Source organism: Lagopus muta, chromosome 1 (genome assembly GCF_023343835.1).
Source record: "Lagopus muta isolate bLagMut1 chromosome 1, bLagMut1 primary, whole genome shotgun sequence".
In the NCBI taxonomy this organism is placed as follows: Eukaryota; Metazoa; Chordata; class Aves; order Galliformes; family Phasianidae; genus Lagopus; species Lagopus muta.
This window is the reverse complement of record NC_064433.1, coordinates 59,741,510-59,768,444: the sequence shown is the minus strand read 5'-3', so window position 1 is coordinate 59,768,444 and position 26,935 is coordinate 59,741,510. Positions and strand designations below refer to the sequence as shown.

The 26,935-nt window shown below is 43.8% G+C and overlaps 3 protein-coding genes across 13 annotated transcripts in view; 2 read left to right on the top strand and 1 right to left on the bottom strand.

The window, feature by feature from the left end:
- Window positions 1-12,239, bottom strand: part of ERC1 (ELKS/RAB6-interacting/CAST family member 1) — a 292,700-nt gene extending 280,461 nt beyond the window's left edge. For 9 of the 10 annotated variants that reach the window (XM_048942954.1, XM_048942986.1, XM_048942969.1 and 6 more), the window contains exons 1-2: window positions 11,992-12,081; window positions 915-1,748 (exon numbers count right to left, since the gene is read on the bottom strand). In XM_048942954.1, coding sequence (XP_048798911.1) covers window positions 915-1,583 — 669 coding nt within the window. In that variant the 5' untranslated portion in view covers window positions 1,584-1,748; window positions 11,992-12,081. Of the gene's footprint in view, window positions 1-914; window positions 1,749-11,991; window positions 12,082-12,160 lie in introns of those variants that run through there. The other variant, XM_048942961.1, reaches the window with a different exon arrangement.
- Window positions 1-26,935, top strand: part of NINJ2 (ninjurin 2) — a 512,961-nt gene that overhangs the window by 309,562 nt on the left and 176,464 nt on the right. The window lies entirely within an intron of this gene.
- RAD52 (RAD52 homolog, DNA repair protein) lies at window positions 12,340-26,650 on the top strand. Of its 2 annotated transcripts, none has more exons than XM_048943054.1 (12): window positions 12,340-12,410; window positions 15,813-15,901; window positions 18,122-18,223; window positions 18,739-18,832; window positions 20,095-20,162; window positions 20,406-20,524; window positions 20,610-20,685; window positions 23,045-23,241; window positions 23,421-23,557; window positions 24,146-24,226; window positions 24,766-25,011; window positions 25,575-26,650. In XM_048943054.1, the coding sequence occupies exons 2-12, from the start codon at window positions 15,815-15,817 to the stop codon at window positions 25,631-25,633; spliced, it is 1,266 nt and encodes a 421-aa protein (XP_048799011.1). In that variant the 5' UTR covers window positions 12,340-12,410; window positions 15,813-15,814; the 3' UTR covers window positions 25,634-26,650. The 2 variants fall into 2 exon arrangements, with proteins under 2 accessions (XP_048799011.1, XP_048799001.1); XM_048943044.1 differs by having other exon boundaries at window positions 25,572-26,650.

Below are 26,935 nucleotides of genomic sequence, written 5' to 3'. Positions count from 1 at the left end.
AGTTGTATAAGAACACAAGCACTGCTTATGACAAAAGAAAGTATGAGCAGGTATTAGACAGAAGTACTTCCATGTAGCCAAGAACATGGTTTGCATGTTTGCAAAAGTTGTAGGTCTGGAGGATTTAACTAGAGCTCTAAACTAAGATCAGTGCCACGAGAACTTTGTTTTACTGGCAAACTATCAACATCCAGCAGCAGTTCAGTTGCATTTGGGGTCAGCAGTTAGTACATTCTGCATCTCAAGAGAACACTTCTGGAATTAAGCACTACACAAATAATGATCATGAGTGGCATAAAAGAGTTGCAAATTGGAATGAACAACAGTCCCAGAAAATAAAATGAAAAAAAAAGAACAGAAAATTAAAAAAAAAATTATAAGGAAAAACACACACCAAAGAGGAGGCTTACAAGTCAGAAAAGAAACACTTAAAAACATGAACACTTCTTATTCATACCAATTACCTAAGGGGAGCCTATAAACAAGAGGTGGATCAACTCTTTGAAAGGGTTGATAACAGCAGGACAAGGGGAAATGGTTTGAAGTTGAGGGAGGGAAGATTTAGATTGGATGACAGGTTGGACTTAGATTGGACGGCTCACCACTGTGAGAGTGGTGAGGTGCTGGAACAGGCTACCCAGAGAGGTTGGATGCCCCGTCCCTGGAAGTGTTCAAGGCCAGGTTGGATGGGGCCCTGGGCAGCCTGGTCTAGTACTAAATGGGGAGGTTGGTGCCTGCCTGCAGCAGCACGGGTTGGAGATTCACAGTCCTTGAGGGCCCTTCCAACCCAGGCCATTCTGTGATTCTGTGATACCTGGGAAAAGCACTAAAATAATTTAACTAAGTGTGATACACAAGCTAACTCATTTAATCACACTACTGCACTAACACAACAACAACATCAGATAACAAACCTGGTTTTCTTCTTGCAAAACTCTATACTGTTCCTTCCAAATGGTGATTTTTGAAGCTTCATCTTTCCTCAGAGCTCTTTCTTTTTTTAGCTCGGGGCTCCAGAAGGTCTTGATGCTGTTCATGGAAGAACTCAGCTTGCTTTCTTTCACCTCCACATCCTTGCGAAGCAGATCGTTTTCCCTTAATACTTCTTTGAGTTGCGTCTGCAGATCCATGATGGTGTTATCCCTGGCCTGGCGAAGTGAGTGAGGCACAGTGGACGCCATACTCACTGGAGGAAGATGGTGCTCTCCAAACGCGATAGTATCACTGGCAACTCCACTACTGGCAATGTTAGGGCTGCTACCCATTGCAGTCATCCTAACACCATAAGGCAGCCGCCCCCCAGACCGGCCCAAAGTCATGGTGCTTTTTGGGGTGTCTGCACCGACGTTCTCATGGTCACTGAGATACATAGGGCCAGACGTAGCATAGGCAGCGTTTAAGGACTGAATGTTTTCCATAGAAAGGGTTTTCCCACTGCCTCCCCCAGTACTGCTGCCAGAACTGCCTCCAGTGCTGTTGGTTCGACGATGGCCCAAGCGTGGTGACCGTGGCAGCCTTGGTGAACGCCCTGGACTCTGGTTGCTTGGCTCAGCCTTGCCAACTGACCGAGCACTTCCATACATGATTAAGCTGGTGGTGTGAGGCAATTAGACAGGCATAAATTAGGAATGAGAGAAATCCCGTGAAGCTCCTTAGTGTTTGTAAGTCAGCTTAAGGCCAATCAGAATTTGTAACAGATCCAGTTGTCCATCTTTGAAGTCACATGCTCACCATGTCCAGAACCACATCTGTATCAAGAAAAATAACACATTAACAATCTAGTTTATTCCAAAATATTTTGTCCCATATTAATAATAAAAGAATAAAAGCATATTCTACTGTCACTTTATTTCTCCAGCGTTTTTTGATACCCACTCACAAACAGCAATATTATTTAAATTCTAATATTTAAACTCAAAAAGTTCTACTCCTGGTTGTGTTTTTTTGTTGGGTTTTTTTTTTCCTGTCATTATCATGTAACGAGGGAGTGAAAAGAATACCCATCAGTTTTCAAGTCATAATGTTAATAGTCACATTGAGCAACTTCTTTTCCTACTTCTGATTCACCCTTATCCTTGATCTGTTTCTCTTCTGAGTAAAATAGTTTTAATCAAAATTTTAAGTCCACTTACTACATTAAGTAGTATTTTATTATTTTTTTTTAAGTACTACTACTAGCTTTTGTAGGACGCAGTTTCTAAATCCTCTGTGTATCTGCACTGAAAACTAGTTTCAGTCTCTTTTTGCCTAAATGTGACTTAGTCTTTACTCAGATTAAGAAGTTCTCAGACAAAATATGTTTCTCATTTATCAGCTCAGAGTAGTTTTACTAAATACTATCATCCTAACAGCAGGGACTTCTCCAAAAACAGAACAGCATGATGACATCATGTTGCTATACCTTTCCCCTCTACTTTATATATGGATACGCAGTAAAATCCCTTATTTTTGCACTGTTACATTTTGCTGTTTTGCAAGTGCACTAGCAGGTACCTCCTTACTACAGAAATGCTGGGTTGAGACCACAGTTAATGAGCAGCTGTCAGAGGATAAAGAAACAAGGCTGAAATCTACTCTTGTGACTGAGCTACTACACTACTCTGTTCTCTCTTCTTCTGTTTTTAACTAATTTTTCCATTATGAACACTTCAAATCAGAATTGCGCTCAACTAAAATCTAAAAACTAGAACAAGACTGAAATATTCCTGCACTGACCTCTCCGCGTGAGACAAAAGGCTACCAAGTAGCATACAAAGACATCGTATATTCTAACATTTTTCCTTTCACACCAGCTTTAATCCAGCCCCACCTTCTGCTAGGAAGTTTGGTTTAACAGATACTACCAATCACTCAATCAATTTTTCCAGCTCCTACGGCTGAGGGCACGTTTGGATTTGATGGATGGGCCACTTGCTAGATAAGTAATTAGCTGCATGGTCACACTCCTAGAGTTGCGGTCAGCAGCTCAATGTCCGAGAGTAGACCGATGATGAGTGGCATTCCTCAGCGGTCAGTGCTGGTCTGGTATTATTTAACATCTCTGTAGATGACGTGGGCAGTGGGATGGAGTGCACCCTCAGCAAGTTTGCAGATAACACCAAGCTGAGTGGTACAGCTGACTCCCTAGAGGGAAGGCACGCCATCCAGAGGGACCAGTACAGGCTTGAGAGGTTGGCCCATGCCAACCTCATGAAGTTCAACAAGGCCAAGTGAAAGGTCCTGAATCTGGGTCAGGGCAATCCCAAGCACGGATTGGGCGGAGAATAGCTTGAGATGAGCCCACAGGAGAAGGATTTGGAAGTATCAGTTCCATGATATGAATCAGTTCCATGAATGAAAGATTCAACATGAGCCAGCAGTGCGTGCTTGCAGCCCAGAAAGCCAATTGTATCCTGGGTTGCATCAAGAGAAGTGTGACCAGCAGGTCAACAGAGGTGATTCTGCCCCTCTACTCTGCTTTCATGAAACCCCACCTGGAGTACTGTGTCCAGTTCTGGGGTCTCCAAGGCAAGAAGCACATTGAGATGTTGGAGCAGATCTAGAGGAAGGCCATGAAGGGGATCAGAGGGCTGGAGCACCTCCTCTGGTGGTGCTGAGAGCTGGGGCTCTTCATGCTGCAGAAGAAAAGGCTCCGAGGAGACCTTATAGAGGCCTTCCAGTACCTGAAGGGGGCCTAAAGTAAAGCTGGGAAGGGAATTTTTATAAGGGCAGGTAGTGACAGGGCAAGGGGAAACAGCTTTAAACTGGAAGAGGGTGGATTTAGACTAGTTATCAGGAAGAAATCCTTTACAGTGAGGGTGTTGAGATACTGGCACAAGTTGCCCAGCGAGGTTGTGGATGCCTCCTCCCTGGAAGCATTCAAGGCCAGGCTGGATGGGGCTTTGAGCAACCTGGTGTAGAGGGAGGCGTCCCTGCCTACAGCAGGGGGATTGGAACTGGATGATCTTAAAGGTCCCTTCCAACCCAAACTAATCTATGACTCTATGGGTTTTAAATCACAAACAGAACAGAGTAGTTTTCCATTTACACACTATTTCATAGAAGATACAGTAGCATGAGTTATTTTACAAAGCTGCAACTGCATTTGATGAGCAGTGCTCAAGAAGTTCAAGTGCTCAATTTCTTATATTCTTTTATTTTTTAAAATGACAGCCATGGCTACTCTGCTCAGTCAAGTGACAACGTTGCTATGGAATATTTTAAACACACACATAAAGGAAAAAAGAACAATGACAGCCAGTACAATCAATAATTGAAGTTCGCTCCCAAAACACTATCTACAGATTTATTTTTTAAAATATAACTTTCAGATAGGAAGTTTCTTCTATTTCAACCACATATCCTTATGCAAAACAGCACAGAAGTATAAACTACTCAACAAAGTCTGCAGTGTTTCAGTGGAGTAACTTCAATAACCAAGAACCTGTGCTCCAATCTGAAAGAAAAATACTTTTTCCAAAGAGAAAAGCTATTTCGGACTAATCTTAGTGTTTGAGACACCAAAATGCTAAAAATGCTGCTGTGGCACCCATTAAGAACTTAAAACAATTAGATATTTCTTAGATGCTATGCAAATTATTTTCAACTGAGAGCCTGCATTCACAAGGATTCTCACAAGAATTAATCCAAATCAAAACACTTAACTCATTTGCTAGAAACTCACCTCAATAAATCACTGCCAACACTCATTCGCTTCAACAGCTTTCAGTAAGTTTTAACTCTAAACAAAAGGTTACACATTTTATTCCATTTAGTTAAAGCACTTTCCCCTCCAAAAGCATCAAGTTGAAATGACGCTAGGAACACATCACGGCTGCATGCAGAAGTATCACCTAGTAAGTGCTTAATGACACGCAAGAAGCACACAAAAGATTTGAGATCATTTCTAATGAGTTAATCACTCCTGAAAAGGGGAGCATGGAGGGAAGTAAACTCACGAAATCGTTTTCTCTTGGCTTTAGGTAGCATTTTGCCAAACTACTGGTAGCTTTTGAATGAATGAAAGCAACCAGTGTCCTCGATAGAAAAGCAGCTTCCCATGTAGCTGAAAGCAGTTGATAGCACACAGTGTGCCGTACCGCTGCCACGCTCCATACAGCAGGCAGCCACATTAACCCTATTTCACTGCAAGCAAAAACACCAATTCTGCACTAATTCATCTCTCACCTCTGTTTCACAGGTAGGTGCCACCCTCTCTACTGCTCAGGAAAAAAATAATCAAGTAATTCAAGCTAGAATTAGCTACTGAGTTAGAAGATCATTAGCGTTCCAGAAAGGAATCACAGAGTGGGCATGTGACACTGAGGGGAAGACATCAATCCCATGTATCACATGGCTCTCACTTTTAAGTAGAAAAAGAAATAAAACAGTACCTTCAAAAAACGTCTCTGGAAACAAGAAAACCTCACACTACTTCTGTTGAGCTGAGAACTTTAATTACAGGCCCGAAAATTGTGCAAATTCCAAATATTAACTAAATACTACTCCTTCCCAATCATGCAGCCAGTTTTAGTATTTTCACCGACACAGAAGTCTGTCACAGTTCAAGAGAAAAAGTCACATGGGAAGATAAATCATTTTAACTGCTCCTTCAGGATTTTTTTCCAGCAGTATTCATCACCGACCATTTCGTTTTAGTGCTGTTAGGAATCCAGCAGCAAAAGCAGATATTAAGACAATTCATTCTAGGGAAAACATCTTTCATCCTGGAAATAGTAAAGTCAAACAAGTGACAGAAATGCCTCCTCTCATTTCCAATCAGCAAGAAGAAAGTTCTAACTTCATTCCAGTAACATAAGCAGAATTACATGGAAGACTTCTTTCCATAGCAGCATAAGCAGAAAAGCTAGAGTTCTTCAATATCCTGAGCCACACTAACATTTCTGCTAGCAGTCTCAGAAGTGCAGCTTCTTATCTTCACAAAGTCCAAAATAACACTTTTTTTTTTTTTTTTCCTCCTTTCCTCTGCTATGATTCTAAATTTATTCACAGCTAAACCATCTCTTTACCTTACGGGACAGTTGAAACCACAGGGAACAGTGGCAAACTGTGACTTGAATGCACTGACCATTCTGGCTTTGCAAATTCCTCTATTGGTTTTAAAAAACTTTGGTCCTCTCAGTCAATACAAGAAGCCTTAGGCACGATTAGGAAGAAAAATTATGAACTGTGGATGTTTAAAACATTAGTAATAAACTGCTGAGGTCAGTGCTAAACAATTTTTCCTCAATGTATGAGGCATACTTTCACATATGTGAAAGAAAACTCTTTTACTCACTGAGAAAACCAAAACTTCCCAAGAGCATCATATCTGTAACCCAGCTAAAATCTATCTCAAAAAAATCAGCAGGCAAGCTAAAAACTTCATCCGTGCATCTAGAGATTGTCTCAGCAGCTTTGCCAAAAGAGATGCACAATCTTTGGTACTTTAGTATTAATTGAAAATGCCATCGTGTGATAATGAAGGAGGCAAATCCCACAAACTGTGGTAAAACATTTGCAGTCTGACAGTAAACATTTGAACATAGTATGGTGAATGTAGTATTGCCCAGAGAGGCCGTGCATGCCCCATCCCTGCAGGTGTTCAAGATCAGGTTCTATAGGGTCCCAGGCAAATTGGTCTAGTACCAGAACTGGAGGTTGGTGACCCTGCCTGTGGCAGGGGGGTTGGAACTCAATGATCCAATGGATCACAAAGCAGAAATTCCTGGCTATATCTATCAGAATACGGAAGCATCTTTTACACGAAAATTTGCTAACCTCCAGAAGATCTTTTTTATGTTTATATACGTTTATATAAAGCCTTTCATACTCCCTCCTCCCCCTCTCCAAACGCCAGGAAAAACAGTCATACCACAGTAATTATAGAAATACAGAAAAACACACTGCAGAAATACAAGAATATCCTTGCTTATATTTGCTAGAACAGAAAGAATCCAGGGATAACCTTTGCAGCCTTCAGTACGTAACACTTGCTCTGAACTTCTCGGCTGCAGTTTCTGTTCAGGACTGACACAAGCTGAGGGACACAAGCATTTACAGAGCTAGCTTCTTCAAGAGCATCACTGCCCAATACATCAGAATGAAGCATGAAGTAGACAAAGAAACCCAACTTACTCAGTTCCCAGCAAAATGAACTGCCCGGTAGCACCGATCCATGTTTGCATTAGAAGAGCTTTGAATATCAGCTCTACAACAGCAACAAAGTCAGCCTTTACAAGAGCAATCTTCATCTGATAATGCAGTGTAGCAGAAACACTGAACTTCATTTACAAAGGTATTCATTTGTCATAATTCATACCCTAATAGTTAATCACGACTGACTTACGCAGAGGGACCTGGACTTTCTTGTACAAATGCCAGGGTTGAAATGACTTTTTATAAAGAATGTGGAGTATCTGTCATCTTATTTGACTTGCAGGCTTGGAAGGTATTAGTCTTATCTAACTGTTAGATTTGACTTTTAGCTATGGGAGGTTAAAAAGCTCACCAGTTTTCAAAGCAAATTAGTGACTACTACACAGAAAAAGGGCAGAAGAAAGTTTATCTTGGAAATTGTTCGCAAGCCACTCAGTGCTAAATACACAGCAATGAACCCATGGAATTCAGACTTGTTTATCCATACTAAATAATCTTTATCCTCATGGCCTGAATAGCAAGAAAGCAAAAGCAATTAATGAAACTAAGACAGAAAGAAGACGAAAAAATTAACTGTTGTTGTTATGGTTGACTCTCATTCCTAGATAGTGGATGTCAAAGCACCAACATCTGTTTACGTCCATGCCTTTTTTCATTTATTTATGTTTACCGTCTTGAATATCTGTCAAGTTGACTGAAGGTAACACTGCCCTTGTTCTGTCTCAATGGATATAAGAAGATATAAATAGATGTTTTTATCTCCCACCTCTCTGTAAATAGAGAAGTCTTCCTGAAACAAAGGAAAAAAGTCCTGAAAAAAGTCTTCTTGAGACCCTCAAAAGTGACTTAGAATGTGGATCTGACATTTTGAAAGCTGTGTCTTATAAAAAGCAGGCATCCCTGAACTCTGACCCTGGCATTCTAAGGAAAATCTCAACAGTCATTTATTAAAGAAGGGTTTTATTTCTAAACATAAATTGACACTCCTGTTCCAGGCTTTCCAAATTTGGAAAGTTAGCATAAGTGGTATGCATGCACTTTAAAACACCACACAACATGGAAGCATTTTGATTGTCTGACCTTTTTAGATATCGCTCTGTTTCCCATTCTTCTCCTGCATTCTTAGAAGATATAACAGATTAAACCTAAATCACAACTACTCACCAGCTTCCTAGGATACTTATGCCTCTCTCAAGCATAAAATTCCTTTCATGAGATCTACTTGCTCCCCAAGAAGGACTAGGACAGGACTAGGATGACAAAACACACTCTACTCCACAGCAGCTTCTATGCAAAAGAGGTTTCAGCTGACATTGGGTTTTATTTCTTATAATTCCAATAATTATTGGAAATAACGAAGGCATAATAGGTATACTTTCACCACCACAGCTTCGTTCCTTTCTATCATTCTTTCTAAAAACTGAGAGCACAAAAATGAAAAAAGCTCACTATTTTTACAAAGATGAGTATATTTTGCCAAGTCTTTATTCACACCACTTGCTTATAAGGGTGTTTTCCTAAAGTTCCAGTGTTTAGCCTCAGCTAGAAAGGGAATGTAAGGTGCTATTAATGTTTTTAAAGGCCATCTCATTTTCCAGACTACAACACGCTAAGAATTAATCTGTCAGTAAATTTGGGTGCATGAGCAAGTTCTTCCCCTTTGTTGGGTTGCTGTGCACCACTAGAAATGTTTTGGTTTCCATGGAAGAGTGGGGCACATATTTCTTAAGACCATCTGGACACCACACTTCACGGTTTCACAAGCTCAGCCCAAGCGTTGGACAGCGCTGAAGCACCAATTCTCTGGTAGAGCTCTAAGCTTTCCTCCAGCAGCACTGACTTTGTTACAGGGTGTCAGGGACATGGATACATTGTGAATCATCCTTAATTGCATCCTCAAATCATCAACCATTTGGGTTTAGCAGAAGTAGGTGAGACCCAAGGGTCCCTTCTGGTCCACTGAAACACACACAAGGGCTTGGTGGGCACATCAGGATTTGCGTTGGGCAATGAATGGGAGTTGACTGTAAGCCTCTAAACGGAAAGCAAACACAAAACCAAACCAACAACATTTGGCACGTTGGTGTTTTTTTCACTTTGATGCAAACAAAAAGCAGAAGTCACAACACGCATATAAACTTGCTAGTGACAGAATAGCTCTGATTAAAATAACTCTTGCTCTTCAAATTACCCAGAAGGTTGAAGACATGCAGACATGAATTTGCTGCCAATGAGCGGCTAAAGACTTTGTAGCCTGATTTTTAGAGTACCATCCATCAACGCTGTGTGCTTAGTGCAGGGAGTGTAGGAAATACGGCCATTTCTCCCTTTCCCCCAGGTAGCACGTCACCACTTCCCAGTAGCACAATCAGTAAGGTACACAACCCTAAGAGTAATAAAGGTGCTTCAGAACCCCAGAAGTACATAGAAACACTAATGAATCTGCTCAGGCAGACAGCCTCGGCTCACCACAGGTAACATCACTGCTCCATGTAAAGTGTGCTCCTTCATTGGAAGTAGCAAACCTCCCTTTTCTTCAAACAATGTTCCTTACCCGAGTGCACTCACAGTGAGGTTGCTAGGAAGGGTCAAGAATACATTCACGTTTCTCAATTCTAGATCTGATTATTTCAACGCTTGCATTCATGCATCCATACAGTTCCAGGTATACCATGCTCAGACAAAACAAGCCAGACCTTGTAGACCTATTGGCAGTTTTCGAAGGGCTTAGCCAAGGTAGCAAACAATGCAAGAGACGCATTTTGGAGAACAGATTCAAAATAGTTTGACAACGGGGAAGGGTGAGAGGAGAAAAAGTAATGCTGGGAGAGTCTCCCGCTGCACAGAATTAGGAATAATAGCAAGGAACTCTCCCACTCATTACAATAGCATGGTGAAACATTTCTATTCATGCAGCAACACAGATAACTCCTACCAGGAACTGAGAATGCAGCAAACTCAGCAAAAGGAAAAAAAAAAGGTTTCTTTCACAGTCCAGATTAGCAATTCAGTAACAAGGTACAGGCCATGTAAATATCAAACTTGCTTTTCTTTTTTTTGCTGGTGAGGACCTGAACTGAATGTTAGAGGTGTGAAGTTACACAAACAGAATTTCACAAAACAATGGGATCAAAAACCTCAGACTTACAAAAAAAATGATGCTTTCCTATCACCCAGATAACACAAACCCAAACAAGAGAAACTGCTAACAGCCGTAGAATGATTTCATTACAGCTACACTGGTTTGCTGGACAATGTGGAAGAAGTTCAAGCTATATGAAATATTATGACAAACTCATGTCATGTTTTAGCCAGCAGATCCCAACCTGTTCCTAGCTGCAGCTCCTCTTACAGCTTGATTAACTCAGACAATTCTATATTTCTGATTGATACAGTGAAATCAGAAACCTGACAACTCAGGGAACTGCTGTTCTGTGCTGAAGTACTGAAGTTCAGTTTCCAGAACTGAAATATAGTCCAGACAGCTATCTCACTTAATAATTAGCGGTTTCATCCCAAAACCTCATTATTGATAAAATTTGATTATTGCTTTACTAACTCTGCTCTCAACAGCAGGGACAAGGTGGTGATTTTTCTCTTCTAATCTTGTTTGATACGGCTGCAAGGGTGCTGACTCATATGTGACCCTGAATTGGGGCACACATCTCAACTATATCAGTCTCAAACACAAAATACCAAAACCTTCACAGTGATCTGTCAGGCTGTGGGCTGCAGAACTCAGAAGATGTATGTTCAACCACCTCCTGCTGTAGACGCAATACTCTCTGGGAGAAAAGGAGGGCAGGCAGATGGTGGAGGTTACTGTTCAGACATATCCTAGCTGGGTTGGCCATCTTATCAGAATCAGAACCCTGCAGCCAAACTGGACAACTTTTTCTGGTTACAACCTGTTGGATTTGAGGTAACATATTATTCAGCAACAATCACCCCACCTACCTTTACATGCCTCTCCCCCTCTTCCCCCCTAGAATGAGCTTCAATAAGATGTAAAACATACGCTGTTCTCCCCACCTATTCTATTTTTAGGAATTTCCTTTTATTCTCTCAGCTTCTATGCTTCTGCTTCTCCCTTAGCTCCACAGACGTTTCTTTCTTCTTCCCTGTCTCCTAAACCTCCCCATTTCCATCAGGGTTTCACCTAGAACAATTCACACCCCATCAGCACGAACCACAACACGGGCTTCCAACTCGCACGTAACACTCCAAGCAAAAGGCATTGTGAGCCTTCATAGCTGAGGTTTAGGGTTCACATCAGGAACCAGACAGATGTGGAAAGAGCAGCTCCCGACACATGCTTCAGGATGGCTGCAGATGCAGAAACAAAGCATGATGTCAACTGACACTCGCGCTGTAGTAGGTTCCGTGGGATGAACGCGGCATGCCCAGAGGTGGGGCGGAAATCACAGCACGGCTCGCTCCGGGCAGAAAGGCGGCCGGCACCATTACCTTACCGATGGCACCGAGACAATGAAGGCGAACGTTTAGCGAGGGCACACTGACCAAGTAGGGAGGGACGAACGCGATCGCAGGGGAGATGAGCAAAGCCCCACGGCCGCCCCAGAACCAACCTCCTCCCTGAGTACCGCCGCACGGCGGGACTCGCCCCGTACCTCCGGCCGGGCCGGGCAGCGGGGGCAGCCGGGCCCGGGGTTGCCGCCGCCCAGCACAGCACAGCACAGCACAGCCCAGCCCAGCCCAACCCAGCATAGCCCCGGGCGGTGACAGTGCGCTCGAGGCCCGCGGAGCGGCGAGGCCCTGCACCCCTCAGCCTCCTACCCAGCTCTCCTCCCGGTCCCGAGGCCCCGCAGCCTCCCGGGAGGAAACCGGACCCACCTGAGCGGCGCCCGCCGGCCACCAGGCCCCGCCGCAGCCCCTGCCCAGCCCGGCGGCCGCCCGCAGCTACCGGCTCCCGCAGGCCCCGCCCCGCGCCTGGCTCCCCCCAGCGGCCGGCGAGCGGCGCTGCCCCCTCCCGCGGCCCCCCGCGCCCGGCGGGGCCCCTCACCTGCCCGTCAGCGCCGCGGCGAGCTCGGTCGCCTCCGCCTCTCCCTCCCACCCCGCCGTCCCCTCGCGGCCGCGCGGCGCCCCGCCTCCCCCAATCGGCCTCCCTTGCCCTCCCCTCCGCGTCCGCCCGCGGGAAGTTTGTCCCCTCTCTCTCGCCGTAGCGGTGCCCGCCCCCGTCGCCCCTCCTGAACGCGCGGGAGCTGCGAACGGCGACGGCGGCGGCGGGAGGCGCGTGGCCCGGCCTGACCCAGGTACGGCGTCCTCAGCCGTTTCCGGCGGGGCCGCTCGCGGGGCAGCCGTTGGCGGGAGCGGGCAACGGGCTGTCCCCTCAGCGACCCCGGCCGGGTATCTGCACGAGTCAAAACGCGGGGAATGATATTGTCGCTTTTCACCATGCAGACCATTAGGCTGTCAGGGTGTTTGCTCCATCTCCGCGCCGGATAAAGCAATTTTTACGTAGCAAATTATTCGGCTTATGAAACAGTTTAGCGTCCCCAGACGAGAGAATGCTCCACAAAAGCACATATATGCATTTCGAGTTCACTATTTGTATTTTTTTTTCGTGTTAGGGCGATACGAACCTTAAGTTACCTAGGTAGCATCATTTGTTGTGCTTGGTCAATCAGGCAGTGCGGGCCTGGCACAGGCTGCCCAGAGAAACCTTCTGAGAACACTACTGGTTACAATGACAATAATTCCATGTAAATGATAATTAATAAAGAATGATCACGGTCGCAAATGTAGTAAATGGTGATTCCTAGTTGTCCGGTGGTAAACTGCTTTTACCATGCTCTATACAGAACTAAAATATTTGAACTTGAACTTTTAGCATTTGAAGATAGTTTGAGAGTAAGGCATTTTTAGTGCTAATTTATGTGTCCAGCACTGTCCTAGCACTGTCCTTTGGCACTTCTCTAGCCAATAGCTGATGATTATTATCTATCCCAGGGTGAATGTTTGAGATGAGTTAAGAGAGTGAGTGAGGAACCAGCAATCTGCTGAGGAGTGGAAGCCTTGCCTTCCCAAGCTCCTGGCTATGTGTTAAAGGAGATTTAGAATTCCATTTGCAGAATTGACTTCAGGACTCCTGCTTTACTGATCTTGAAATTGAAGTTCATAGAATCACAGAAAGGCCTGGGTTGAACGACGGTTGAACCACAATGATCATCCAGTTTCAACCCCCTGCTATGTGCAGGGTCACCAACCACCAGACCAGGCTGCCCAGAGCCACATCCAGCCTGGCCTTGAATGCCTCCAGGGATGGAGCATCCACAGCCTCCTTGGGCAACTTGTTCCAGTGTGTCACCACCCTCTGTGTGAAAAACTTCCTCCTATTATCTAACCTAAATCTCCCCTGTCTCAGTTTAAAACCATTCCCCCTTGTCTTATCACTACCCACCTTCATAAACAGACATACCCCTTCCTGTTTATATGCTCCCTTCAAGTACTGGAAGGCCACAATGAGGTCTCCCCAGGGCCTTCTCTTCTCCAAGCCCAGTTCCCTCAACCTTTCTTCATAGGAGAGGTGCTCCAGCCCTCTGGAACATCGTGCTCTGAAAGCTGCTTGGAGACAGAGCCTCACTGCATTTCAACAAATTGATGAAAAAAATCACATTGCACTGTTAGAACGTTTGGTTTAAATAAGATCCGTGGCTGAAGCAAACTGTTGGTGCAAGCAAGGCCTGGAACTAGCATCATCCATCTCATTCACACAAGCTGTAGAATAAATGATAACTTAAATACAGGCTATGGGCATATTTTATCTGTCCCTTACTAGAATTTTCTAATGGCAAGATTCTATTGAAATCTCTCCATTAGATTAAAACCATATGATATGATGCTGTTTTTAGCAGAATTCTGCACTTCCTCGTTCTTGTTCAGATCGACACCCATACTTCAGTCAGTTTCATTCAAGGTGTATCTCTTTATAGAATGTAGGCTGACAGTAGTGCATACCTTGTAAAAGCTTTAAAGACTTAATAGTGGTTTCATTTAAAGCAGTTTTCCTTCTGAATGCCACCCACCTGCTGTGTGTGTAGATTCTTGGCCTACTGCTCACAGGGCAAATGCACACATTTCTTATATTGCCTTTTCCCTCCAAGGGCTTTATACTGATTAAGATCTGATTTAATCTGCGTAGAGTGAAAATATACATATAGTATTCTTCAAACTTTGTTTCACTCCACCACTCACCACAGATACTATTTTTTTATTTCTCTCCAAGTGTGAACACTTTGCTCAAAAAGGGCAGTAACTTTCTTAAACCGTGTGTGCATCTCCTAGTAATATTAACTTCTACACGTTCTCTTCTGAAACCAAAGGTATTTACCATAAATTGCATTTCACTTCTGATTGAAACACTTTCAATTGTACAAGATCTGTGCAGTTATACAGCTTCTGGACAGAAGGTAAATAATGATTGCCAACAAAAAGAGAATTCTAGCTACACCTGACATAATTATCAGTGTTTGTACTTGCCAAGGGTACAGCTGGTATCCCTTTTCTGAGATGTGTTTAGCGAGTCCTTAGTAATACTTCCTTATTTAGAGACTAGAAAAACAACTTCTTTCAAAAAATCTGAACATGAAGTACAGGAGCAAGAAGTAATACTAGCCAGGCTCCTACAGGCTATCACATATCACTGTCTGGAGGATTTTAAACCTTTTGTATCTGTTCTAATATCCCCAGCTGTCTCATTGACATACATTGCGCGTTGACTTCCCTTGTGCTGCGTACAGAAGACTTACAGACTGATGGGCTAAAACCACTTGCACTCAGTATTTGTGCAAATACAGTAAAAGATTGCCTCTGTGGAATTCTGTAGAAGTGTTGCTGCAGCTCCCTCGTGCTCCTGTCATGCAGGCACTCAACAGGACAACCACTTCTGTAGCAGCACAGCAGAGTGGTAGCACGGTTACCATCGGGTACTTGTTGGGTACTGGCTTGGAAAAGGGTGCCATCTACTGAATTATTGGCACAACTTCTTCACGTTGTTGGAGGTTCTGTATGTTTTCCAGCTCTGCGTGGTTTGTGTGATGCCATCATAACTCAAGGCAGTCGATGATTGCAGTCAGTAATCTAAAATGAAGATGGACAAGTCAGGTTATGGACAAGTACAACTTTAGAAATCTCCTTCTGCTTTTTATCAAAGTGTTAATGGATTTGGAAGGTGGTGTAGGAAGACAGTGCTGGGGAATCTGAACAATTGAGGTGTTTTTTTTTTTCTTACCTAAAATGGTACAATGCATTCATGTTCATCTAAAAGGACTAAAAATACATCATTTTTACCTGCTTAATATTTAGAATAAAGACTCACAACATTTTTTTGTTGTTCTAGGCTCTGATCTTACACAAGAGCACAACAGTGCCCCTGCCTTTAGGATGAAGCTAGTCATTTCTGTCTATTTCTGTCTACTACACAGTAGGTTTTTAAGAATAATTTTAACTGCTATGAAACAGCATCAGAAAACAAATTTCCACCTGGTCCTGCAGCAGTTTCACAGAAGTATGCACAAAAATATGACTGGTATTACTGTATTGTCCAATATATTGCAGTACGTTGCTATACTTAGCGTGCATTGGACTTTTTTGATGTGTTTTCGTATGGATAGTTGACTCTTATTTTCAATAATTGTATTTTCTTTTGTCTTTAGGGATGCCCACAAGGCAAGGGAAGGACAGCGAAAGCCATGTCAGCTGCAGCAGTACCAGCACCAGCAGTTCAGCTGCTTGCTTCGGGCAGGTCAGTTCCATTTGCCTGAGAAATACAAGTTCCATTCTTGGACTACTAGAAATCTGCTCTGCATATTTGCTCATTTTAAAGTTGGATACAGTTAGGCTAGAGTCATTTCCACTACACTAACAATTCTGCACCTGAACTTACATTCTGTTTTCCTCTATGATAGCCATGGCGTGTGTATGCTCCCCTTTTCCTTATGTCTTTTATTACAGACTTGCTTCTATTATCAGAAAAAGAAAGCCCTTCCTTTAAGCCTAAATACAACCACAGGTAAATGTGAGAGATTTGGCAGTGCTGGAACATGAAGATACAGTTGGTGAACTCCTATTCTGTCCACACATAACAGCATATAACAACACAAGCTTTTTAGTGCTTGAATCCTTTAACATGTAAATCCCCAAGAATGCTGTTAGGCCTTTCTAACCTTTGCAGATTGTAAATTGTATTTCTACTAAGTTATGCAGCATGAGTTACAATGCTGGGCTTCCTAATGATACCTGTGATGCTGGTATCCAAAGGACCTTCCTTGCAGTAGGGGAATATGCTGAACACGTCTCAATAATTTTCTAATTTGATTGATCACCCAAGCTGTTGTCCTGATGGGACGTGGTGGTAGAATAACATTAAACTTTGGTTTTGTTTGAGTTTATAAAGACTTTTCTCGTGAAATATTATATTTTAGTTTTGAGAGATAAGATATAAATGTGTCTGTGTATTCCTGGTAACTTTGACTAGGGTTTATGATTGCGTTAAGATTTCACTAGGATCCACTAAGAGACCTGCTTCATTTAACTTCTTTTAATGTAAGTGATGGTGATGAGAAATGGAAAACATTTGCTAGAGCTTAATGATTAGTAGAATCGTGATGGTTGGAAAAGACCTCTGTGATTATCTAGTCCAACCATTGACCAATCACCACCGTCTCCCACTAAACCATGTCCCTAAGTGCTACATCTGCCCTTTCCTTAAACACCTCCAGGGATGGTTACTGTGCCACTTCCCTGGGCAGCTATTGCCAGTGCATCACCACTCTTTCTGAGAAGAAATTCTTTTCTTTGTAATACCCAATCTGAACCTCTCCTGTTCCCTCTCATCCTATTGCTAGTTACCTGGGAGAAGAGGCTGACGCTCACCTTGCCACGACCTCCTCTGACCCTCCTCTTCTTGAGACTGAATAATCCCAGTTTCTTCAGCCTCTCCCCATAAGACTTATGCTCCAGACCCTTCACCAGCTTTTCACCCTTGTCTGGACATCCTCCAGGGTCTCAGTGTTCCTATAGGAAGGGGTCCAAAACTGAACATAGCACTCAAGGTGCTGCCTCACCAGTGCTGAGTACAGAGGGATGATCATTTACTTTCCTGCTCCTGATGGCTGCACTATTTCTGATGAAAGCCAGGGTGCTCCTGACTTTTATGGTTCAGCTGAGAGTCAACCAACACCCCAGATCCTTTTCCTCCATGCAGCTTTCCAGCCACTCTGCCCCAAGCGTGTAGCACTGCATGGAGTTGCTGTGACCAAAGTGCACACAGTTGGCCTCAGCCCATTGATCCAACCTGCCCAGATCCCTCTGTAGGGCTTTCCTACCCTCAGACACTTCTCCCTAACTTGGTGTCATCTGCATACTTACTGAGGATATACTCAGTTCTCTCATCCAACTCATGAATGAAGATATTAAACAGGATGAACCAGTCATCAGCTGGATTTAACTCCATTCACCACAACTCTCTGACCCTGACCGTTCAGTCAGTTTTTTTATCCAGCAAAATTGTACCTGTCCAAGGCACAGACTGCCACCTTCTCCAGGAAAATGCAATGGGAGACCTTGTCCAAGGCTTTGCTGAAGTCTAGCTTGACTATGTCAACAGCCTTTCCCTCATCCACCAAGTGGGTCGCTTGTTCATAGAAGGAGATGAGGTTGGTCAGGCAGCCTCTCACAAACTCAGGCTTGCTGGGCCGGATAGCCTGGTTGTCATGCACGTGCTGTGTTGTTGCACTCAAGATGATCTGTGTATGATCTCAAGAGTATGGAAAAAAACAATATAGTGCACAAATGTGTACACGTGCCCCAGGGTCTCTCTTTGGTGGTTACATCCTGATTCTAAAAGTGGACCACGTATCTCTTGAAAGGACAGGGAAAATTGTCTTATGAAGTAATACTAGGAGAAGAGGGGTGGCTAATATGGAGAGAATGAGAACCTTTGTCTTACTTTGTTTCCATCAAGTATCAATTTACAGCAAATGAATATCAAGCCATCCAGCACGCTCTTCGTCAGAAACTGGGTCCAGAATATATCAGCAGTCGGCAAGCTGGAGGAGGACAAAAGGTATGAATAAACATCCATAGATGTTCAACTTGCATTTTTTTTCCAGGAGAATTATTATTAAAATAATAACAATCCTTAGTTTTGAAAATTTCCCACTGAAGTGTAATCAGCAAATGTGAAAGGAAAACTAGACTAGCATGTATTCTGGCCTTATCTTAGCCACAGAAACCTTACATTCTTATTCTTAAAGCCACTTAACTTTTCAGTGCTTCATCCTCCATGTGGAACATTGGGATGTTTTTCTTTTTTTTCTAGAACTGAAGTATATGAATAATTATGTGACACAAGCTGCAATTTTACTTCTTTAGTGCCTGCTAGCTCTGCTCCCCTTAATTCTGGCATATTTGTTCAGTTCTCTCCATCACACTTGCCAGAAGATGGTGAACCTAAATCTGCATCATCATTCAATTATCTTGAATTTAGGCAGGTTTCCTCAGAGTAAGATGATCTATGTAATCTTTCTTTAAAATAAAGAGTGTGTGTGTATATACATACATGTATGTTTCTGTTTTCAGGTCTGTTACATTGAGGGTCACAAGGTAATCAGTCTGGCCAATGAGATGTTTGGCTTCAATGGCTGGGCTCATTCAGTCACTCAACAGAATGTTGGTAAGTATCAGATTGGCATAAAAAAAGTCTGCCCACATTTTTCACTATGATGACTTGAAGGAAAAATTTCTCAAATAATCCTGTAAAAAGTTCAGAGCAGTTCAGAGACAGAGGATTATTATACTGTTTTTTTTTAAATCCTGGGTTGAAAAAGGATTACACATCTGGCAGCTTTACAAAACTATTGAACAAGTGGACCAGATGAGGATGGAACTTTTGGACACCACTGTACAGTTTCTTGAACTACAAAGCATTTCATGTCAGCTATGTGTCAGGCTGAGAGACCTGGTTTTGTTCAGCCTGGAGAAGAAAAGGGTGACCTCATTGCAGCCTTTCAGTACCTCAAGGGAGCCTACAGGGGAATCAACTCTTTGGAAGGGTAGATAACAGCAGGACAAGGGGAAATGGTTTGAAGTTGAGGGAGGGAAGATTTAGGTTGGATGTCAGGGGGAAGTTCTTTACCCGGAGAGTGGTGAGGTGCTGGAACAGGCTGCCCAGAGAGGCTGTGGATGCCCCGTCCCTGGAGGTGTTCAAGGCCAGGTTGGATGGGGCCCTGGGCAGCCTGATCTAGTATTAAATGTGGAGGTTGGTGGCCCTGCATGTGGCAGGGGGGTTGGAGATTCATGATCCTTGAGGTCTCTTCCAACCCTGGCCATTCTGTGATTCTGTCAGACTTGTAATACTGCCAATGGTTGTTTAGAGGTTCTGAACTGAGAGTCATGGATAAAGGCTTGAGCAACATTTCCCAGATGAGAAGCTTCTAATAGATAATAGGAAATAAGTTGCTTTTATAGACAGTTAAGGTTCTTTTTCATTGTTGTTTCTATAAACTGGTACTTTAAATCTTTACTTCCAGCTAAGAAAGAGCTGTTACTCTTTGAACATCTAAGATATGTATTTGAATGAGGAGTCATGTTTACAACTCCAATTTCTTTCATATAAAAGAAAAAAACAGATGTAAACATATATTTAATATATCTTTATACACATGATACCAGAGCACAAGTGTTTGGCAGACCAACACACTGATAGCCAGAAAATAGAGCATCCCCAGAGCACATCTACAAGTTATCATTCTTGGATGGCAAGTATTATTTTATAAGTCATGCTTCACGATGTAGAAAATACAGTGACAATGTCTTGGGCCCACTCAGCAACTACACTACAGGTTTATGAATATCCAAAGGAAGAGAACTGAGATCCACATGTGGAAGTCAGAAGTCTTTTGTGTTATTTAGGATGCTACTTTTTTTTCCCCTCAGACTTTGTTGATCTCAACAACGGCAGGTTCTATGTGGGGGTCTGTGCATTCGTGAGAGTCCAGCTTAAGGTAAGTGGATTTTTTGTTTGCTCTGTCTGTAGCTGAGCACTTACTTACAGCTGGGGATGAAAATACACAGGTCAGACTGTAGTTTTCAGGAGTAATGCACTACACCAGAGAAATAGTGGAGTCTAAAACACTGACATCCAGCAAAGGGTGAGTAAGCAGGCTTAGGAAAGCACAGTGTCTAGCAATGGATACTTTATGTGCAGAATTTCCCTTATACTTAATGCTTTTAAAATCTTACTGCAGGATGGCTCATACCATGAAGATGTGGGCTATGGAGTCAGCGAAGGCTTGAAGTCCAAGGCCTTGTCCTTGGAAAAGGCAAGAAAGGAGGCAGTAACAGATGGACTGAAGAGGGCACTCAAGTAAGTGAAGATCAGTGCTTGCAGATTCTCAGAAGTGATTTGGGAGCTGTTATTTTCAGTCACAACGAGTCTTCTTGTTTCTCAGGTGCTTTGGGAATGCTCTTGGGAACTGCATCCTAGACAAAGACTACCTACAAGCAGTTAATAAGCTTCCACGTCAGGTACAGTATGTGGTGTTTCAGAACAGGGACTGCTAGATGTTGATTGTTCCTGATCCTTCGTGTTAAAAGGAACGTAAATAATGATGCAAATGCATCTTAACCCCCAATATTTCCTGCTATCAGACCTGTAGCATTTGCCTGCTAGTTTGATTGCACGAGCTGTCCGTTACTGAGTTCTTCCAGTACTTTACTACAACTATTCTAAAGTTTAACTATTTTCAGTAGGCAAGCTTACTGTGGTGAGAAAGCTGAAGAAACAGTATTCTACTCAAGATGCCGTGTGACATTTAGTGTCTTCACAGAATCACAGAATGGCCAGGGTTGGAAGGGACCTTAAGGATCATGAATCTCCAACCCCCCAGCCACATGCAGGGCCACCAACCTCCACATTTAATACTAGACCAGGCTGCCCAGGGCCCCATCCAACCTGGCCTTGAACACCTCCAGGGACGGGGCATCCACAGCCCAAAGCCAAGTCTTTTTATTCAGTTGCCAGCAATGTGTGCAGTTACATCTGTGCTCATAAGAGGTTAAATGCTACACTGGGAAGATTAACTGTTTAAACTAGCTTTTTCTAAGTGCAATTTTCTGTACATTCTGTGAAATCAGGACCATTTCATTTAGTCCTGAAGACTCTCAAGCTGGAAGCCAAGGCTGGACATACTGGGCAGCAGGAGGAAGATTCTCTACGTTTTAGAAGCTCTGGCAGAAAACAAGGTGCTTTTTTCATGAGAAAGACTTCTTCCAATAAAGTTTAACATGCATAGCCCAGCATGTCCTGGAAACAATACTAGATGGATCACATCCCAAAGTTGTCTGCTGTAGTTTGAACTTAAGAACAAGCAAAATCCATACAGTAACAATATCAGTGTGTGCACTGATAGTTGCTTTGTCCTTTTACTAATCAGCATTCAAACTTTACAAAGCCCCAGTCGCATCACCAGCTATACTATTCTTGGCCTGGTCTTTCTAACAAGGTTTACATTGTGCCTCTATTTCACCCCTCAGAGGTCTGTCCATTGTTCTATTTATAATAGATAGTAAGTAGGCATTTTATAACAATGTTTTTGTACTGAGATCTAAAGTTCAAAAGGTGGTATCAGCTTTCAATTAAGCCACTTGGATCCTTCCCAAAAGAGCACTGCTAGATGCTAGATGCATCTATTACAAAGGAACGACCTGGTGTAGGGAACCTGCTTTGGCAGGGGGGTTGGACTCGATGATCTCAGGAGGTCCCTTCCAACCCCTACAATTCTGTGATTCTGTGATTCTGTGAACCTAAGCTTTTAGATTGAACCCAAAAAAGTTATGGCTGTTGCCAGCCCCCCCAGAAAAGCAAAAGAGGTGGTGGTATTTTGTTCTTTTGCTGCATGAGGAGCAACCAAGAGGACCTGCAAACATCCTCTGCTTGGCTTCAAAATGTGTTGGTACCTGAAATTTGCAACAGTAAGATGAGAGCAGGCTCTTGAATATATGAAGAGTTAGTGTGTACAGCTGAGATGCATTTGAACACTTTCCCTGTCATCACTACGGTTCTTTCCATTACCAAACATTAAGAAATAGGCCATGTGACTCCTTGCCTTGCTTCTCAGGCTCCTTCAGGCTTACCTTTAGGTTCCACCATCCAAGGGAGAGCTGCAGTTACTTTTCCCTCTGAAGTCCTACGTTCTAACAGTGAACCTTCAGAGTTAATGAGCACTGTGAAGAAATGCCTCTTTCAGAGGTCCAGAAAGAGACAAGAAATTGTGCTGCACGTCCCACTGGTAACAACAGTGATGTAAGCCTGTTCTTTCAGAGCTATCACAAAGTACACTCGGATGTAACACAGCAGTCTTTGTAGCACTAAAGGTGCCCCTGCTGTTGGTCGGCATTAATCTTGTTAGCTCCTGATGTGTGCCAGCTGGGGGCAGTAGGCTGCTAGGCAGTAACCTACCTTGTGCACTGAGGAAAAAGTCAGCCTTTCACATCCGCTGATCCACGTTGTTCCACAGGAAAGTTGCCTTTGTCGCACCAGGATTTACTCAACTCCACTAGTCAGCATGGAGCTCTCTCTTTGGCTAGCTAACGATCCGAAGGGACACCTCACCAAGTGAAGATGACAGAGATCTCTGCTTTGCCAACGTCACCCACTGCCTCACAGACAGAGATTTGTAAAATCACAGAACACAGGATATCTTCCCTAAAGAACTCAACTACTGAACTGGCACAAAGCAATAAACTAGATAGATTAAACTGCATTTTAGTTTCTAAACTTCTCTACCTAGAGGAAACAAGATTTTCTAACAGTACCTCGCAGAAAAGACCTGTGCATATTTTGTGAAGGAAATTTCTGAAGGTGTTTTCTATTTTCCTTTACTAGGTGCCCCCTGAGTTAGATCTGGTGAAAACTAAAAGACAGGACTATGAGCCCGAAATAGAGAAAGCAAGGTATGATGGCTGTTTGGAAAGGCAGAACCCAGGATGGAGACAACAGTATGAAATGGCACCAACTCGTAAGCCCAGTCACACAGAGGCTTCTGGAGAGACAGAAGATCAGAAGCAGCCAAGCAGTTCTGGGTATGTTAGAAGTTGCTGTCCCCTTTGAAGCATGTGGACAGTCCAAATTGGAAGATGCCATACAATACTAATTTAGAGGATTCTTCTTGCAGTTATTATATTACAGTATGAATGTTTCTTCATAAAATACAGTTGCTGAACTCCTGTTTTAACTTTGTCTTTACCTGGGGGTGGGGCAGAAACACAGATTCCCCAGCTGCTGAGTGTGATGCCACGTACCAGCGGAAACTGCGACAAAAGCAGCTACAGCAACAGTTCCGGGAACAGATGGAGAAGAGACGTCAGGTCACAGAAGTTACTCCCAGCAGCAAACAGGGTGAGATGGGGCATTAGAAGCTGACAGTTTGAATGATAGCTGCTGGCAGACAAGTGTTACTCTCAGTACGGGAGCCTGATCTGTTTTATGCTGTGCTATCACACTCCTTTGAGACCAAACAAAGGAAGATCCTCATACTTCTATCCCAGTGTTCTTAAAGCGGCTCTAAAACCACATCATTAAATCTGCAACTGTCCAGCCACACTAAAGCTTCGTGCAGCACAGCCACTGCCATCTGTATCATTACCTTTCTGCATCAGAGCTGAGGCTGCAGCCCTTCACTGAGGTGGCTGCAGGCAAGCGGACGTTGCATTAGCTGCTGGTAGGTTACTTTTCACTCATGGGAAGTCTGGACAGATGTGTGGTAAGCGGGAACTTGGGGGTGGGGTAAAAGAGTTTGTAGTACTGCAATTGCTAGTCTGCAGCAGCATCCATACTATTCTATATACCGCTTCCAAAATCCAAGCAGCTGTGGGAAAAGAGGGTACCTGGGTACAATCACTTCAGACTCGTCTGTCTGCTAAGGAGAAACAGAAAAGTTCTTCTGTATTTCAGACTTTAATCTCTTCTTGTGTTACCTCTATCCAGCAACAGCCAATCCTCCCGTAAAACACAGCAGTCCGGCAGCAGCACAACAGCAACTGGCAATTGAAGAAGAGTTCTTTGCAGGTCAGCCAAGAATAATGAATAGAAGCATGTTAAATTATTGGTATTTGGATTAGTTCTTCAACGTGTAAGGGTGATAAGAGATGTGAAGAGCTTGGAGTAAAAGAAGTGGGAGTCTGACCTTAGCTGTACTAACCTTGCTTGAATGGCAGGAAAACAGTATTAAAACATACAAGAGACGAGATGTCCATCAGTATGAGAAGTTTTACACCATGCCTTGCAGTAGAGCACTGTTAGACATATTTGGCAATCTCTTCTCTTCTGGTGACGTTTCACAAAAATAGAACATGGAAGGGGGGGGAAGTGCCTTTTCTTAACACAGCTACGGCTGTTTGTGTCACACAGCACAGCACGTGGACCTTGCTGAAGTTCAGAGCACAGGGCATAGTGCTGTTTTCTGCTGGTGCACTGACATAAAAGATACCTTACAGTTTAACCTGTATAGTGGCCACCACTATAGGAAAAGGGCGGGCTGGTCTGGAGTCGCTCTTGTTCCTGTAGCGCCGTCGTCTTTGGTTTCACCATCTTTTCATTCATTCTAGATGATCTTGAACTTTGGGACATTTCCTTGGAGACCACTGACCTTAACAAGTTGATGTGTCACAAAGCAGCAGGCCCACCAGCAGCGCACCAACCCCCCGAGACGCCCCGCGGATGCCACCAGATGACAACTCGTAACAGAACGCCCCAGAGAATGCATTCTCACAAACCTTCCGTGAGGTTTGCACAGTTGCAGCCATCTGCTGCTCTCATGGGCAGCAGCCACAGTGCCAACCAACACACACCAGGTAGGTGCTGTGATAAATGACTGAGTTCTTTCTGTCTCAACAACAGCTTTTAGCTTTGAAAGCTTTGCTGTCATTACTAATCTGGAATGGGAGAAGCATCCCTCTTTTGTGTGGAGCGCTGTGATAGCAGGCTAGGACTACTCTTTTCATCCAACTGTCTTCTCAGGGAAGAGCTAAAGAGTAAATCAATGAGTACTTTTAGAAGCAAATCACAGAATGGTGCGGGTTGGGAGGGACCTCAAGGATCACGAACCCTACTACAAGGATTCCAGCCCTACTGCTGCAGGCAGGGCCACCAACCTCCCCATTTCATACCAGACCAGGCTGCCCAGGGCCCCATCCAACCTGGCCTTGAACACCTCCAGGGACGGGGCATCCACAGCCTCTCTGGGCAGCCTGTTCCAGCACCTCACCACTCTCTCTGTAAAGAACTTCCCCCTGACATCCAACCTCAATCTTCCCTCCTTCAACTTAAAACCATTTCCCCTTGGCCTGCTGCTATCAACCCTTTCAAAGAAAAGCTTTAAGAAACTTCCCTTTCTCACTCTCTCCCTGTTCAGCAGAGCAGAGCCCTCACAGGAGAAGCCAAAGCTGGAAGAAGCGGAGGCTAGAACCTACATAGGACACCTGGTGGCATCGTTACCTAAATGCTGGATTACATCATAAGACTGCAGTTGGCTGCTCAAAGTATGTGAGGAAGCTTCATCTATTAATAGATTGTCCTGAAGCAACACAGAATAGCCAGAGAGGCACAGCCAGCAAGAACTTCATGTGCTTTGGGTTTATTACATAGCCCAGATATTTTTTTTCTATAAACACATCATCATTTGTGCTCCTGTACAACTCGTGGCTGTTTTACAAATAATTTGCCTGAAAATTGTAGCATAAGTAAACCTTCAAATGAGGCACCATAGCTTCTTTCCTGCTCAGCGTTGCGTTTTGGCATACAGAAAGTTTTTTCCAAGAAAATGAGGGCAGGGTGGGCCATGGTCCCAGGAAAGCAGACAGAATGCAGCCTTGCATTCCCTCGGGCATTTTGCAGTTGTGGCAGCCTCTGCCTTTCACATGCAGCCCAGCTGTCTGCCCAGAGGCTGCACAAGCAGGGTCAGAGCATTGCCCTGACAGCTCTGCCTCAGCTCACCCCTCAAGCACACAGCATCCCCAGGAGCAGCAGCAGCACGTCCACCTGTGCCCATGCAGCACAGGGGCAGGAAGACGCGGGGGCTGCTAGTGAGGAGTGCATACAGCCTCTAAGTGCTTGTTTGGACCTTTTGTGAAATGAATGAGCTGCAATTTTATACTTTTAAATAAGCTTTTACTCCTTTTTAACACGGGAATAAACACTAAATTTGGACAGACAAACCAAGCTTGTTATTTGTGCCTTCTTCCTATTCAGTTCCAACTGTTTAACAAGCTCAGAGAAGTTTGTGAGCAGGTACAAGTAGAAAGCTAGAGATTACCACTGCATGCACAGCTTTGCATTTGCTTTAGTATGGGCAAACAGAAAAGTTCAAGTGGATTTTAAACATGAGAGCAAAGCAACAGCTGCTCCTCTTAGTAATAAGGTCAAAGCAAGATCTTTCAAGCAGCATTTAGGAAGTCCTCTGTGCCCAGCTTCAAAGGCCCCACTCTGGTGAGAGAACGGTTCTGTTGGGCAGCTGTTGGGTCTCTTTCTCTTCTGGTGAAGGGACCCAGCTGCAGCCCCTGCTGTCTCAGGCAGGAGCTGGGCACCGCCAGCCAAGCAGTGGCAGCACCCTCCATGCCAAAAGCAGCCTGAGCCCAGGACTTGAGAGGGGAAGCTGGTTCTGTGTTCCCTAGCGGCAGCACTGGAAGGATGGTGCAGCATGGCTGGGGCTGGACCCAGGAAAACTGACACCAATTTTGACTAATCTGACCCTGAAACTGATGTCAGACTTGAAACAGG